This window comes from Eulemur rufifrons, chromosome 29, assembly GCF_041146395.1.
Source record: "Eulemur rufifrons isolate Redbay chromosome 29, OSU_ERuf_1, whole genome shotgun sequence".
Classification (NCBI taxonomy): Eukaryota; Metazoa; Chordata; class Mammalia; order Primates; family Lemuridae; genus Eulemur; species Eulemur rufifrons.
In genome coordinates this window covers 87122610-87136520 of record NC_091011.1, presented here as the reverse complement: position 1 = coordinate 87136520, position 13911 = coordinate 87122610, and the positions used below count along the sequence as shown (strand labels likewise).

The window sequence follows — 13911 nt, the reverse complement described above, 5'->3', positions numbered from 1 at the left end:
GTTAAATATATATTGTCAAGTACATATCGTACATATCATGTACCAGGCACTATCGAGAAAACAAGTGGTAGAGCAGGTATAAACTGGGCATCACGGGGGGAACCATAGAAGCAGGGCTTCCTAGAGAAGTTGGCTTCGAAATAGACTTCGCTCCAACAGAGACCTGGAGGTAGGGTGACATACAGCCAAGCATTTGGGGCAGAAAGCTTTGCTTTAAGAAAGGCAGATGCAGATGTTGGACTGTGTAGAGTCTTAGTTTCCAGTATTCGAGGCCTCAGACACTCCAGAAGAGCATTTGCTTTGGCTGCTCAGGGAACCTGATTTCAATATTAAAGGCAGTGGCTGGGCCTGGTGGCTCATACCTATAATCCTAGCACTTTGGGAGGCTGAGGCAGGAGGATCGCTTGAGGCCAGGAGTTCGAGGTTGTAGTGAGCTGTGATCCTGCCACTGCCCTTGCCTGGGCAACAAAACAAGGCCCCGTCTCCAAAAACAAATTTTTTAAGGAGCAGAGGAGGAGAGAGGGTTAGTTTTGCGATGCCAGATCCCTGCATTTACCCTGCAGGTGATGGAGTGTGTGCGTGTGTGGGGGGGTGTTGGGGCAGCTGGAAGGACATGTGGGGGCTGCACAACAGAGAGACCCGGAAGCCGCCTGGATCCCCGCAGTGCACATCTCCCATATGCACCCCACACTTGCTTTATGCAGTTCATCAGACGGCCATCAGAATGAAACACAGCCTTTCAGGAATGGAGACTTTTATGGGGAGGGAGAAAGATACTAGAACTTGAGAGGGAGGTGGGAGAAGAGTGGGCCCTGGAGGATAGGGAACTGCGAGGGGAACAAATAGAAATTTTGATGACTTTGTGATTTGGGGGGATCTTAGGCTGTGTGCATCACATAACCTGAGATACCTGCAGTAGTTTCAGGGCTAATTTGTAAAACCTACAAATCATAAGTGACACTTCCAGACTCCTTTCTGCCCGGCTTCTCTGGGTCGGCTTAGAGTTTCCCCGCCTCACTCTGGAACTTCCAGCTGAAACACGTTCGGAGGCTGTGCTGGAGAAGGGAAGACTGAAAGACAGTGAAGGCCGAGATATATGGACATATTTACAATCAACCTTCCCATTTTTCCTCTCCTAAGCGTGGTGGGATTCTAGAATTTCCATTGAAGGTAATCCCAGAGTTTTACTTGCTCACTCAAATCTGTAGCAAACATGCACGGGGGAGAGAATAAACAATCTCATCCAAGGGTTTTTCAGTTAGAAAAGATATAATTCAAGGTTCCTTTTACCTGGGAGCTTTCCTAAGGGCACTGTAAGAGCTCGATGCTGATGCCAGGTGCAGGGAGGGCTTCGGGGCTGCAGCACCTTCGCTGTGGGTCGTGGGGGTCCCAGCGCCTTCCCTCTTTGTTTGTCTGCTCGGCCTGAGTTCCCTGTAGCAGAGGTCGGGAATGTTACAATAAATACATACAGAAAGTAAAGGATGAAAGGTTTTCCAGAATTACATACAGATGGCAATATCCATGGTTCTTTTTTTTTCCTTTTTTTTTTTTGTTTGCTTCGCAACTAGTATCCTAAAGAGATGCCTAGAAGAACAAAACTTTCATTAATTTAAAAACACATTACTTAGTTTTGCCTTTTAGATTAAACTCATAAACATAGAGATGAGCTCTGAAACATGTTAAATCCTCATAATTTCACCAAACTGCCAACATGAAATTTCACTTCCCCTGAGTGCGACTGTGAACAGCCCACAGGAACTGGCTTATTGCCACTCTGCAGATGGGTAGGAATGTTGTCCCCTTGCCCACGTACAGGTAACCTCTCCCCCAAGTCAAGTCTTTCCAGTGACGCTGAGCCCGGGCCTGAGAGACGCCCAGCCGTGTCCCCAGGTGTCACTAGTATAAAGCAGAACCTCATTATCAGTGAGGCAGAAGAAGATTACGTCACCATCAGAGCTGCGGTACACAGCAAGCTGGTTTCTGTCACTAGCCATGACCTGAGTCTTGGGCCTGCTTCCCTGACAACTGACAGTGTCCTTCAGCCCAAGGCCACCAGAAACATGCTTGTAGTCACCCAAGTGGGGTTTACTGACTCCGTGAGGGAGACGAGCACTGCTGGGACATCTTCGTGAGAGGGGATTAAGAAAGACTTTGAGGATTTGGCCTGTGTTAGGTGGGGTGATGTTTGGTCACTTTTGTGGTTTGGACTATGTCTGTCTTTCTGCCTGTTGTATCAGGGCGTGACTGCAATGTCTTATTTTTTCTTGCTCCGTCACCGTCACAAGGTGACCTTGTTGGTATTCCGTGAAATTGTTTGCGTTCAGCCGGAGAACCCATGGTTTAGCTGTGGGTGCTAGGCCGGTTCCCTCCTGTCGGGGTGACTTTTGTCTTTGTGAACACACAAACACGTGTCTGCTAATGTGACCCAGCTGTTTGCACTGGGGACACCATTGGACGGGGTCTACGTCTGAAGGAGCGAATCAGGGCAGCTGTTCCCACTGTGTCTTGAGGGCCTGAGCCCAGGCTGCCCGACCCCCTCAGCTGCTACCACAGACCCCCAGGACCTTGTTGCAGAAGAGAGGAGGAGTGTACTTCTGGGCAGCCTGACGTCAGCTCTCTGTTCGTCATCGTTTCAAACACTCATTCCCTGGGCCCTTCCACAGATGCATGCTGTTAAAAAAAAAATTAACTCCTTATGTTCTTACCCTCTTGAGGCTTGCAAAGACAGAGTAAGAAATTTCTTCCCATTGACATTCATGCTTCTGGGTGAAAATGGGTCACAGATTTAAAGGCATTCAATGGACTACAATTTTTTAGGGTTATATTTCACAGAGATCGAAGTCTGTATGTAAAATGCCAACTCATCCTTCAGGGTCAGCCCGTTGTTCCCCGGGGAGACTTCCCCGGCTTGTCCCTGGGCTGGGGTTTCTTTCTCTCCTACGTGCTCCCTCCTCCCTGCTCTGACCTCTTTCCCGATGTGCTACGACTCCCGCTTCTCTTTACTGTACCCCATCAGGCTGAGAGCTCTTTGGAAACTGCAACTAAGAACTCCTGGGGGGTCAGGCAGTAATTTCTGTAGCTTCAGCACCTGCGACAATACTTGGTACATAGTAGATATTCAATATCCATTCATGGAGCAATTGAATAAACCAAACTGATGAGTCCCACCGACAGCTGGGCTTTGATTGGCAAGTTTATGACTGGTGGCACTGTCGTATTTCTCCTGCCTTTGGTTGATCATTGTTTCTCCCCCCACCCCTCCTTCTCCTTCGGAAGTGCCCACGTAATGGAGACGAATTCACTTCTACAGCTGGACCCAGCCATGCCAGGAGTGTATTCTGGAAATCCATACCCATTTGGGATTGATCCGGTAAAAATGTTTTTTTAAGTTAAATGTTTATTATGTAAAATGTCTTATTGAGGAGATCTCTGGGTAGAGAAGAAAATGCCAAAACCTGTCAAATCAACAAACCTGCTGAGGTAGAATAACTTGTACCGGGGACTTTTGTGACACACGGAGCCAGGTTCAAGTAAATCTTCTACCTGCACCCTCTCCCCAGCTCTGGGGTCATTTTCTATACAGTTCCCCAAACATCTGCCTCTTTCTCCATCAGTTATACCCCTGGTGGTTAATGATTGCTTCTTTAAAAGGGCCTTGAATGCCTGGAAAGTCTGCACACTAGGTAAGCTTTTTAGCATCCTAATCAAGTTCCCTACTTTGGCATTTTCTTGCAGTGGGTAACATCTCCCTTTTTCCTAAAAAAAAACAAAAAAAAGTATGGATTTGCTTTTATTTTTGCTTTATTTTACTGCATAGAATTGGTACATATTTTAAAAGAGGTATGTGCTTTCTTTCATTTATTTTCTTGTTTTATCTATCTCAGTCAACTAGATTTGAGCAAAATTCAAGCAAAACAAAGGTGCTTCCTCATAGCCTTTAGGTACAAAGGGGTTTTGAGGATACACATGCCCATTCCTGCAAAGCTGTGAGCGCGTAATGGCCCAGTGTGCATACCGCCACCAGGTGGCAGCCTTGTGCTCCAAATCAGTATGAATTGTCTAAACCTGAACTTGGCAAATGCTGTCCATAAATATTTAATATTTCCTTCCTCTAAGCTCTCACTTTGTGGCAGAACCTGAGGCCTCAGTTTTAGCTGCTGACAGTTGAGAGTAAAGGGCCCTATAATTGACTCTCTAGTCTCTCCAGTGTTGAGGGTCACCTCCTCTTCAGTTTTCTTGGGCCCTTTTATCGTCTTCCTACCTCTTTGCAGCTTTGCCCAGGATTTGTTTATACTTGCCACGCAGGAGCACTTGCATTCTAAGTTTTATCAAAGCTGGTAAAGTCCTTGAAAGCAGGTTTGGAAGCTGCAAAATGCTAAAAAAACAAATGTGAGTTGTTATTTTTGTAGACTGGAAGGCTTTATCCTTGGTCAAATGAAATTTTATGAGTAGTAAGCAGGTTGCTGAGAGGCGTAGAGGGGGTGATTCTAGGGTCTGGTTGATCTTCCTTTGCTTAGAATCTCACTGCTGTGGCAATCTTCCCTCTTCCCTCCTTAGCCTACGTCCAACTCATCAGCAAACCCCACCTACCCGATTCTGGCCTCAGACAGAGCTGGGCTACAGTATTTCACGTTTCAGAACTGAGTGGTCCAGGGTTTCTGCTCTGTGTGCAGTTTTGTCATCTGCCCACAAATTAGGAAAAAAAAAAAAAAAGAAAAAATGTCAGAGTGAAAGAGAATGTGGGATGTTGAATATGATAAACGTTTTTCCTAGTAACACTTAGAATTTTGAAAATTTCTGGCAGTTTTATGCCGATAATATACATATGATTTTATAAATCTATACAAAATATTACATCAAAAAAGAAAAGCAGGAGTTGCCTTTCCTCCCGTTCCTGTTCTGCAGGCCTGTTCCTCAGGGAGAGCCACTGTAACAGAACATTTCTGCCCCCGTGTTAGTACTTGTGTCATATATGTTAATAAGGGTTTCATTTTTGCATAATGTAAATTTCTACAGTGCGTTTATTGACTATGTTCAACACCTATTTGTGAACCAGATCACAAAATATTTGGTCTTCTTCATAGCTGGCCTTAAGGTGTTTCTAAATATTTTGTAATAAACGAACATAACAAAATGGTTTAAGAGCCCCTGCTCTGAAATCAGACTGCCTATGTTTACATCTTGGCTTTTCTATTTACTTGTCCTATGATTTTGAGCAATTTAACATTTCTGTGTGTTTTCCTCACCTGTAAAATGGACATAATAACAGCCCTAACTCCTAGGGTTGCTCAGCAGATGAAATTATTTTTACATGTAAAACCCCCAGAACAGAGTCCGAGGCATAAATGTGGTAAATGCTCCATAAATGTTCGTTGCTATCTAGTATTTCTTCTCAGGTGTATAAGTAACTTAATCTTCTTGAGATTATGGTAAATCCCCTTGTCTATAAAATGGGAATAATTATATCTCATGGAGTTTTTGCTAGAATTAAATGAGGTAAATACATCTACAGAGCTTAGTATATGTGTGTGCTTGGTACTTAACTATTAACATTTTAGCTGGTCAGATTTGGCTGGGTCTAAAGCATGCTGGTAACCCTGCCCTTGCCACGCTGAGTGCTCCTCAGGGACTGGCCAACCAAGCGGGCATAGGAAGGGCAGAGGCAGACCTGGTGCGGCTTAGGTGCCAAGGCAGATGCGAGGGTGGAAGAGGTGCCTCTGTGTTTGGGCACCTGTTGCCGGAGTTCCTTCTCTTACCCTCTCAGCAGCAGCCTCCTTAGTGGGTGCTCAGCTGGTAGCCGGGCAAGACATTGCCAAGGAAGAATCAGTGAGAGGTAGAGGCTTCCTGTGTGTGCGTGTGTGTGTGTGCGTGCACGTGTGGGCACACGTGTGTACACGTGTTGGTGGGGACAGGGTGACTATGTATCATAGCTGTGCGTGGTTGGATGTTGGCCCCTTAGCAGAAGCAGAGAAGTTTGGAGGAGGAAGTCATTTAGGAGGGGAAGTGAGAAGGCCTTTGTGGCTTTGTCACCTTTGAGATGCAGCAGAGCAAACCCTAATGATGTGTCTAGCAGGCAGTTTGGGATGTGTCTAAAGTCCAGGTGGGCTCGGGGTAGGTGCCACAGTGGGAGTGCAGACCCTGGGGATGCTGAGATTTCTGTGGGAAAGAGGAACATTAGTGACTGGGATCATTAACCAATGAGAGACCGCCCAGTGTCCCTGCTCTGTGAGACAGTTTCATTTGGAGCAGGACAGGTATGTGTGTTCCCCACTTTGCATGCCTGGCAGTGCTGTTTAAAACAGGTGCTGTGCAGAAGGCAGGGACCGTGTCTTACCTATCATGCTCAATAACACTGGCTACAGGAACGGCTCCTCGAGCAGGGCATGGGGAGATGCTCTACAGTGTGAAGTGCTATAGACATTCGAGTGAAAGGTGTATTTTAGAAAGGGCTGCACAGATTCACAGACCAGCGATCTGCCGGCCATTATTAAGGGAACTGAGGCAAGTATGAGACCTCTCCATGTTTCAGATTAGCTTTTCATTTAGCACAGGGGAAGAATCATGTAGGACTTTTCTCCCCACTTTTCTTCTAGCAACTTGATAAAGGCACAAAAGGTTTTGACACTTTTGTCATTAAAGTTGCATTTATAGAGGGCTTTGTCCTCTTCCCTTTCTGCACCTAAAATACATGCATTGAGCTGGACTGAAATTTGGAAATGCGGTTCCCAGAGCGACGTGCTCAGGGGAGATCGTGCTGTGGCCCCTAACTCCAGTAGACCTTCTAAGACTCTGTCTCACACGCTCCTTGTCCCGTTTCCCATTCAGATTTGGAACTTGGCATTGAACAAACTCACATTTTTGAACTCCTATAAAATGAAGATGTCTGTTATCCTGGGGATTGTCCAGATGGTTTTCGGCGTCATCCTCAGCCTGTTCAATCACATGTGAGTTTCCCCAATTCCCACGTGCCTGTTCTGTCTGATCACACTCCTGATGAGTAGTGGCAGAGCCACCAGTTGGGACCTGCATCCCTCTGTACAGGTTCCCTTCCTATGGGGAGTACTTTTCCCTGTGTATCCTGGTTTGAGCCAGGACAAGCTGGTGGGCCGGGAATGGCAGTGCCTCTGTTTCTCCCCATCAAAGTCTCTCAAAAGTGAGTGCACCTTTCACCCCGGAAATATTTGGGGGTTCAAAAAAGACTGGGAAGCCCACAGCACCTGACAGACCTAGGTTGGTGCTATTAACATATCCAGGCTTATCTCCTACCAAATGGGCCAAGAGGGATGTAAACAACTCTTGGCCAAGGTGCTCTCAGCTTCTGCGTCCCATCTGGTGTCATTTCTCCCTACTGGCGGCAGCCTCTCTCTCGCTTCTTGGGTTGTTGATGTTTTCCTGTCTGTTCCTTTCTTTCTATCAAGCTCCATTGCTGGAAAGCATCTTAAACTTATTTATGTTAAAGGTATAAATGTTTGAAGATAGCTTCGAATGTGCCCATCCACACGTGCGGACGCGGCTGCTGACTTGTAGGTGCTGCTGAAATCCCACTGCCGTGTCATTTGAGTAGCGGGGGCGGCGCGGTGCCACAGAAAGGATGCTGGGTTTGGAATCAGAAATTTCAGTCCTGTTTCCAACTCACAGTGGCTGTGTGATCATAGACTCGTTGCTTAACATCTCTGAGATTATTGTTTTCAATAAAATGGGAATGTGTAGTCAGAATGGGTTAGGTTGTTCTGTAATAACAAACAGCCTCGAAATCTCAGTGGCTTAAGACCATGGCACATGTCCATCATGGGCCCACCAGGGCTCTGCTCCTGAGCCCCCCTACACCAGGACCTGGGCCGATGGGCGCCACCACCTGGAGGGAGGGTGGTGAGTTCCACATCGACTCTTAAAGCTTCCGCCTGGGAGCGGCACATGCCACTTCTGTCCCCATTTTGGGGGCCAGTCATATGGTGATGTTTGACGTGAGAGGCTATAGAATTACTATTCTACATGGAAAACCAGAAATATTTAATAAGCAAACTCACAAACACCCTGTTGTTACTACTGCCCATCTGAAAGTGCTGTGAGAGTTAAATGACAGATAATTCTGGAAAGTGCTTTTGGGACTACACTGTCAGTGGCATCATTGTGTGTCAGGCAGGCCTCGACCATCTTTAGCAATCGTGTCTGATCATGAAATGCCCCTTTCCCTCATATAACTCTTGCAATTGACGAGGGAGATGAGGGTCCTTTCTGACATTTTCACTTGGAAGCCCCCATTTTAGCCCTGTGAGACCGTACGCTGGAGCAGGAGTTGGCAACTTGCTTTGTGAAGGGCCAGGTAGTAAATATTTCAGGCTCTGCAGGCCATACGGTCTCTGTTGCGACTACAGCTGCTCGTGGACTTATGATGGGGTTATATCCTGATAAACTCAAGTAAGTTGAAAACACCCTAAGTTGAAAATGCATTTAATATACATAACAGACTGAACATCATAGCCTAGCCCACCTTAAATGTGCTCAGAACACTTAAATTAGCCTACAGTTGGGCAAAACCATCTAACAAAAAACCTATTTTATAATAAAGTATTAAATAGCTCATGTAATTTATTGAATACTGTACTGAAAGTGAAAAACAGAATGGTTGTATGGGTACCGCCAGAAAGTCAAAAAATTGTAAGTTGAACCATGCTAAGGGGGGGACTGTCTATACCCAAATCTGGTGTCATAGCGTGAAAGCAGCCATAGACAATATGTAAATGAATGAACATGGCTGTGTTCCAATAAAACTTTATTTATAAACACTGAACTTTGAATTTTATGTCATTTGCATGTATCATAAAATATTCTTCTTTTTTTATCTCTTCCCTAACCATTTAAAAATGTAACAACCATTCTTAACTTCCAGTCTGTACAAAAACAGTGACGGGCTTGAGGTGGCCCGTGGGCCCTGTTTGCTGACCTCTGTCTTAGCACATTCTTAGGGAAAAGCCTTCAAGTCCCCATTCTGTATCCTTTGCCTTTCTTTTTTTTTTTTTTTTTTTTGAGACAGAGTCTCTCTCTGTTGCCCAGGCTAGAGTCAGTGCCGTGGCATCAGCCTAGCTCACAGCAACCTCAAACTCCTGAGCTCAAGGGATCCTCCTGTCTCAGCCTCCCGAGTAGCTGGGACTATAGGCATGCACCACCATGCCCGGCTAATTTTTTCTATATATATTTTTAGCTGTCCATATAATTTCTTTCTATTTTTAGTAGAGATGGGGTCTCGCTCTTGCTCAGGCTGGTCTCGAACTCCTGAGCTCAAACGATCCGCCCACCTCGGCCTCCCAGAGTGCTAGGATTACAGGCGTGAGCCACCGCGCCCGGCCTCCTTTGCCTTTCAATGTGTTGACGTGAGCCGGCTCTGCACGTGACGCTGTGGTCAGATCACCACCTCTCTACGTGGGCGTGGCCTTCCCTCTAGATGTTACCTTCTAGACCGTGGTTCCCTCTGAATCTTTTGTGCAACAGCACTTGCCAGTATTTCCTTTTCCTCCTTTTTTATCCATCACACATGGTTGCTGTTTGCCAGGGGCTGCCGTTTGCCAGCAGTGCTATAAAAAAATGAACATTTTGTGCTTTGAGAGAATAATGAAGTCCTGATGTTCCCTCAGTGTTCTGTCTTGTATGTGTGTTTGTTTTTTCACCCCCAGATACTTTAGAAAAACTCTCAACATCATTCTACAATTTATCCCTGAGATGATTTTTATCCTGTGTCTGTTTGGATACCTCGTTTTCATGATCATTTTCAAATGGTGCCGCTTTGACGTCCACGGGTCTCAGCATGCCCCCAGCATCCTCATCCACTTCATCAACATGTTTCTGTTTAACTACGATGACCCATCCAATGCACCCCTGTACAAACACCAGGTATGTCTGTTTCGTGTTCTTCTTTTATCCACTTGGTCGTGTCCAATTTCTCTCTCACTCTTGAGCACTACAGAGAGTAGTTGTCTGCATGACTGAGCCATCTTAGCACCCAGTGAAGGGTGTTCCATTCTTTAAATTTCATAAGGTCCTTATTAAATGACTGTACAAGCACTGAGGGCCATGCTGCGGCTCCAGCCGTTCCTGTTGGGGTGATGTGTGAGAGGGGTGTGACTGAGAGGTTGAAAAGAGGCTTGCACGGTGGCTACGAAGAAACAATAAGACTCAAATTGATTGGCTTGAAACTGTAAACTGCTCGAAATAGCACCTTAACATTTAATAATCTTTTATTCAAAAAGTTCACAAGAATGTAAACTGAAGCAGAATCAAGGAGTCCCTCTGCTCACGTGGGGAGTGAAAACTAGAAAACTATGAACCAAACTCAGGCTCTTCTCTGAGCTTCCAAGGCTAGGCGGAGATGCTTTATTTCATTTTGTGGACTACTTCCATTTTTTTTCAGCCTCTTTATCAACTTAATAGTTTATTTTTAAAAAGCATAAATGTCCCATTAGAACTAGATATAAAAATGGCTCAATGAGTAATGCTCTGATAACACTAATGCAGCAGTTTTTCCCAAGGATTAACCTGATGATACTGTTTGAGAGTAGATTTTCACTAGGGCTCATTTATGTAGGTACTGATTCCCCTGGACCGAGCTCTGTGGCTGGTTTCGCAATGCCAGTGACCTTTGAGGGCAAAGGTTGTCTGCCAGCGATGGTGCACATGGGGTGGCCTAGTTAAAGTCATGTCTCTCTATGGCCATGCCCATTCGCATCACTTTGATTCCTACTCGTGTCCTCCTCCCCTACATAAGCGTCAATAATAATAAGAAAAGATGCCTTGTTACAGGGTTTTCATAAGGAATGATTTCAGATGATAATCAGAGAAGAAATCAGCCTCCCAAAGCTCTTTTGTGGTGTCCCATCTTACTACTGTGGCACTTACTGTTACACACAGGTGGTAACTAGAAACCACCCCCAGAATGCTGGCACGAACTGAGTATATTTTGAAGGTTCATTTACTCAGTGCTAGAGTCTAAATGCAAGTTTATTTGCATTTCCCAAACAAGTCTTCTCTTTTAGGCAGAGGACTCAGATTCACCAAATATTTCGTGTGCTTAAATGCTTTCATAACTACTAACGTGCTCACTCAGTCTGAAATATACACTGAGCATTGCACAGTGAGTGGCTTTTCCAACTTTTTTCCACTCGAAAGCATTATTTAGAGTTGGCTCGTTTCCCCGTGCCCTCGTATGAAGAGGAATTTTCTTGACACAGTTTGAAGTTTCCTTAACCTCATTTTGGGGTCATGCAGCTGGAAGAGACAAGGTGAGTTAATAAAGTCCCTTCCCAACATGGCCCTGGCTGTCTGTGAGTATCAAAGGAGAAGATATGTGTATATATTTCTCCGATTGCTTTGTACATCATCGGGAAAAAGCCCTGTTGTATAAAATGGGCAAATGGCAATGAAGCCGCACCGTGTGCAGGGACTGGGACGGGCCAGTTCAGCCCAGGTTCACGGGGTCCCCCCCGCCTTTTTTGGCATTTAAAAGTGGGGCAAGGATGGAAGATTGAAGATAAAATGTTCCCACTGTTATCAGGGTAAATCTCATTACACTTGGGATAATAAATCGTCTCCTGACGTTCCCTGAGAGTTTGGTCACGACATTTGGAGGAACGTGAAGGCTGAAGAAACACTTTTCCTTTTCCTTCGAGCTCCCCGTTCCATAGCTTTTCCATAGCTCTGACAGAGCCTTCTGGGGCTTTCTGGGGCTTTTGACAATAGCAGCTGTGACTCGCTCCTCCAAACTGGTCACTGGGGAGTGTATAGAAGAGGGGGCCGGGAGTGTGGATGTAAAGGCCATCCGAGCAGGTGACAGCCGGGGACTCCTCCTGCTTCCAGCAGAGGCACGGAGGCTGCAGGGGTCTCATTCCAAGGGGAGTCGTGAGAGAGGCCAGGTACCCGGTGGGTACCCCAGAGCCTGGCTGGTGACTCACCCACGTCGCGGGGATGAAAGTCACGTGGCGATTTTTGTAAGAGAGAGAAAGCAAGATGGCTCAGATAATTATGTGGTATTGGAAATATAAAATTACCAACTGAACAATGTTTGTGACTTAAAGTGACCCAAGGGCTTGTGGGTACAGCGTGACCTGTAAAGCCATGGGACCTGCCGCAGTTTTCATCCAGAACCAGGGGAAACTGCCCCCATGGAACAGAGCTAAGGGAACAAGGCTGCCCTTATCATGTCTCACGAGCACTTGTTCACAGTCTGGGTGCATATGACGCAAGTATACACTAAGGGGCACTTAGAGAGTAAGGGAGAAAGACAGTGAGTTTCCAGTGTCCACCCTGTGTTAGAAACTGGGCACCATTGGACGGACATGTCTCTCTCTGCAACGGGAATATCCCGGAGTAAAGGTGACTGGATTCACTGAAATGCTTTGGGTCTCAAAATAAGGTGCTACCGAAGTGACCCATATTTATTGTTTTTATCATATAAAGAATGCTGTGCAGTCACGTGAAAATGATGGGCTATCACCATTTTGGTTTTGCAGCAAGAAGTCCAAAGTTTCTTTGTTGTTATGGCTTTGATTTCTGTGCCGTGGATGCTTCTGATTAAGCCATTTATTCTCAGAGCCAATCATCGGAAATCCCAGGTAAGCGCCATTCGTTTCAGTTCTCTCACTCTGGGTAGGAACGTGGGTCGTGGGTCACCTGGGCTTTAAAGAGAGTGCTGGGCTTCCGGGGCCGGAGGACGGTGGGAAGGTGCTGGGGAACTGACCTGCCCAGGTGTGTTTCCTTCCCTAGCGCTGGGCTTTGCTGCTGGGCCCTCTTACTTCCAGTGTAAGGCTCTACTATGGGCAAGCGTTCAAATCTTACGTCCCGCAAACTTAGCTCGGGTGTCTGTGTGCTGAGTCTAGTGGGAGTTAATGATTTACAAGGTTCTGAATATGGTTGTTGTATTAATTGAAAATAAGAGTATTTTACAGGCCGGGCGCGGTGGCTCACGCCTGTAATCCTAGCACTCTGGGAGGCTGAGGCGGGTGGATCGCTCGAGGCCAGGAGTTCGAGACCAGCCTGAGCAAGAGCGAGACCTCGTCTCTACTAAAAATAGAAAGAAATTATCTGGCAAACTAAAATATATATAGAAAAAATTAGCCGGGCATGGTGGTGCATGCCTGTAGTCCCAGCTACTCGGGAGGCTGAGGCAGGAGGATCGCTTGAGCCCAGGAGTTTGAGGTTGCTGTGAGCTAGGCTGACGCCATGGCACTCACCCTAGCCCGGGCAACAGAGCGAGACTCTGTCTCTAAAAAAAAAAAAAGAGTATTTTACTATAGTTTGACTTTTTAAGTGGATGTTAAAAATTATTTTTCATTAGTATTCTAAAGTTGTGAGCTTTTACTATATTATGTCACAAAATGTGTCAGGGAATTACAGTAGCAAACAAATTCAAATACATCAGTTTTTATTTATTTGTGATTTGTTGTTCCCTGATTGACAAATACCAGTTTCAGCCCATTCTCCCTTTTATTTAAACTGCTTCTGAGCCTCAGATTTACTCATGGGGTGAAGGAGTTTAATATAGGCGTATATCAAATAGGATTTAGGAAGATTAACCTCCCAGGGACATTGGAGTCTAGTTATGACGCACGAACACTGTTTGAGATAATCGTTCTCTGCTTTCCTCCATTAGTGTAAAACATTTAGTGGAATGTGCTGAGACCACGCATGTTTTAAATGGTTGCAGATATGTTCAGATTAAATTCTATTTTTCTAATATCTTTGTTAGTTATTGGCCTGCAGCGCAGTAGAATCAGGGGCCTAGACGTGGTGAGACTCGAGTCCGGGAGGTTTGTGTCCCATTTCCCTGTCACCTGCCTCTTCTCCCACCGTCTCTTTATTTCCTGCCAGTCTTGACGAGTTGCGAAGCCTGGGTGAAATACAATTCAGGTGGGATGTGCAGAA

General features: G+C 45.8%; 1 protein-coding gene across 1 annotated transcript in view; it reads left to right on the top strand.

The window, feature by feature from the left end:
• ATP6V0A4 (ATPase H+ transporting V0 subunit a4) overlaps positions 1–13911 on the top strand; it is a 41789-nt gene that overhangs the window by 18914 nt on the left and 8964 nt on the right. The window contains exons 13-16 of the mRNA XM_069462112.1: positions 3277–3370; positions 6826–6944; positions 9672–9888; positions 12501–12602. Coding sequence (XP_069318213.1) covers positions 3277–3370; positions 6826–6944; positions 9672–9888; positions 12501–12602 — 532 coding nt within the window. The remainder of the gene's footprint in view (positions 1–3276; positions 3371–6825; positions 6945–9671; positions 9889–12500; positions 12603–13911) is intronic.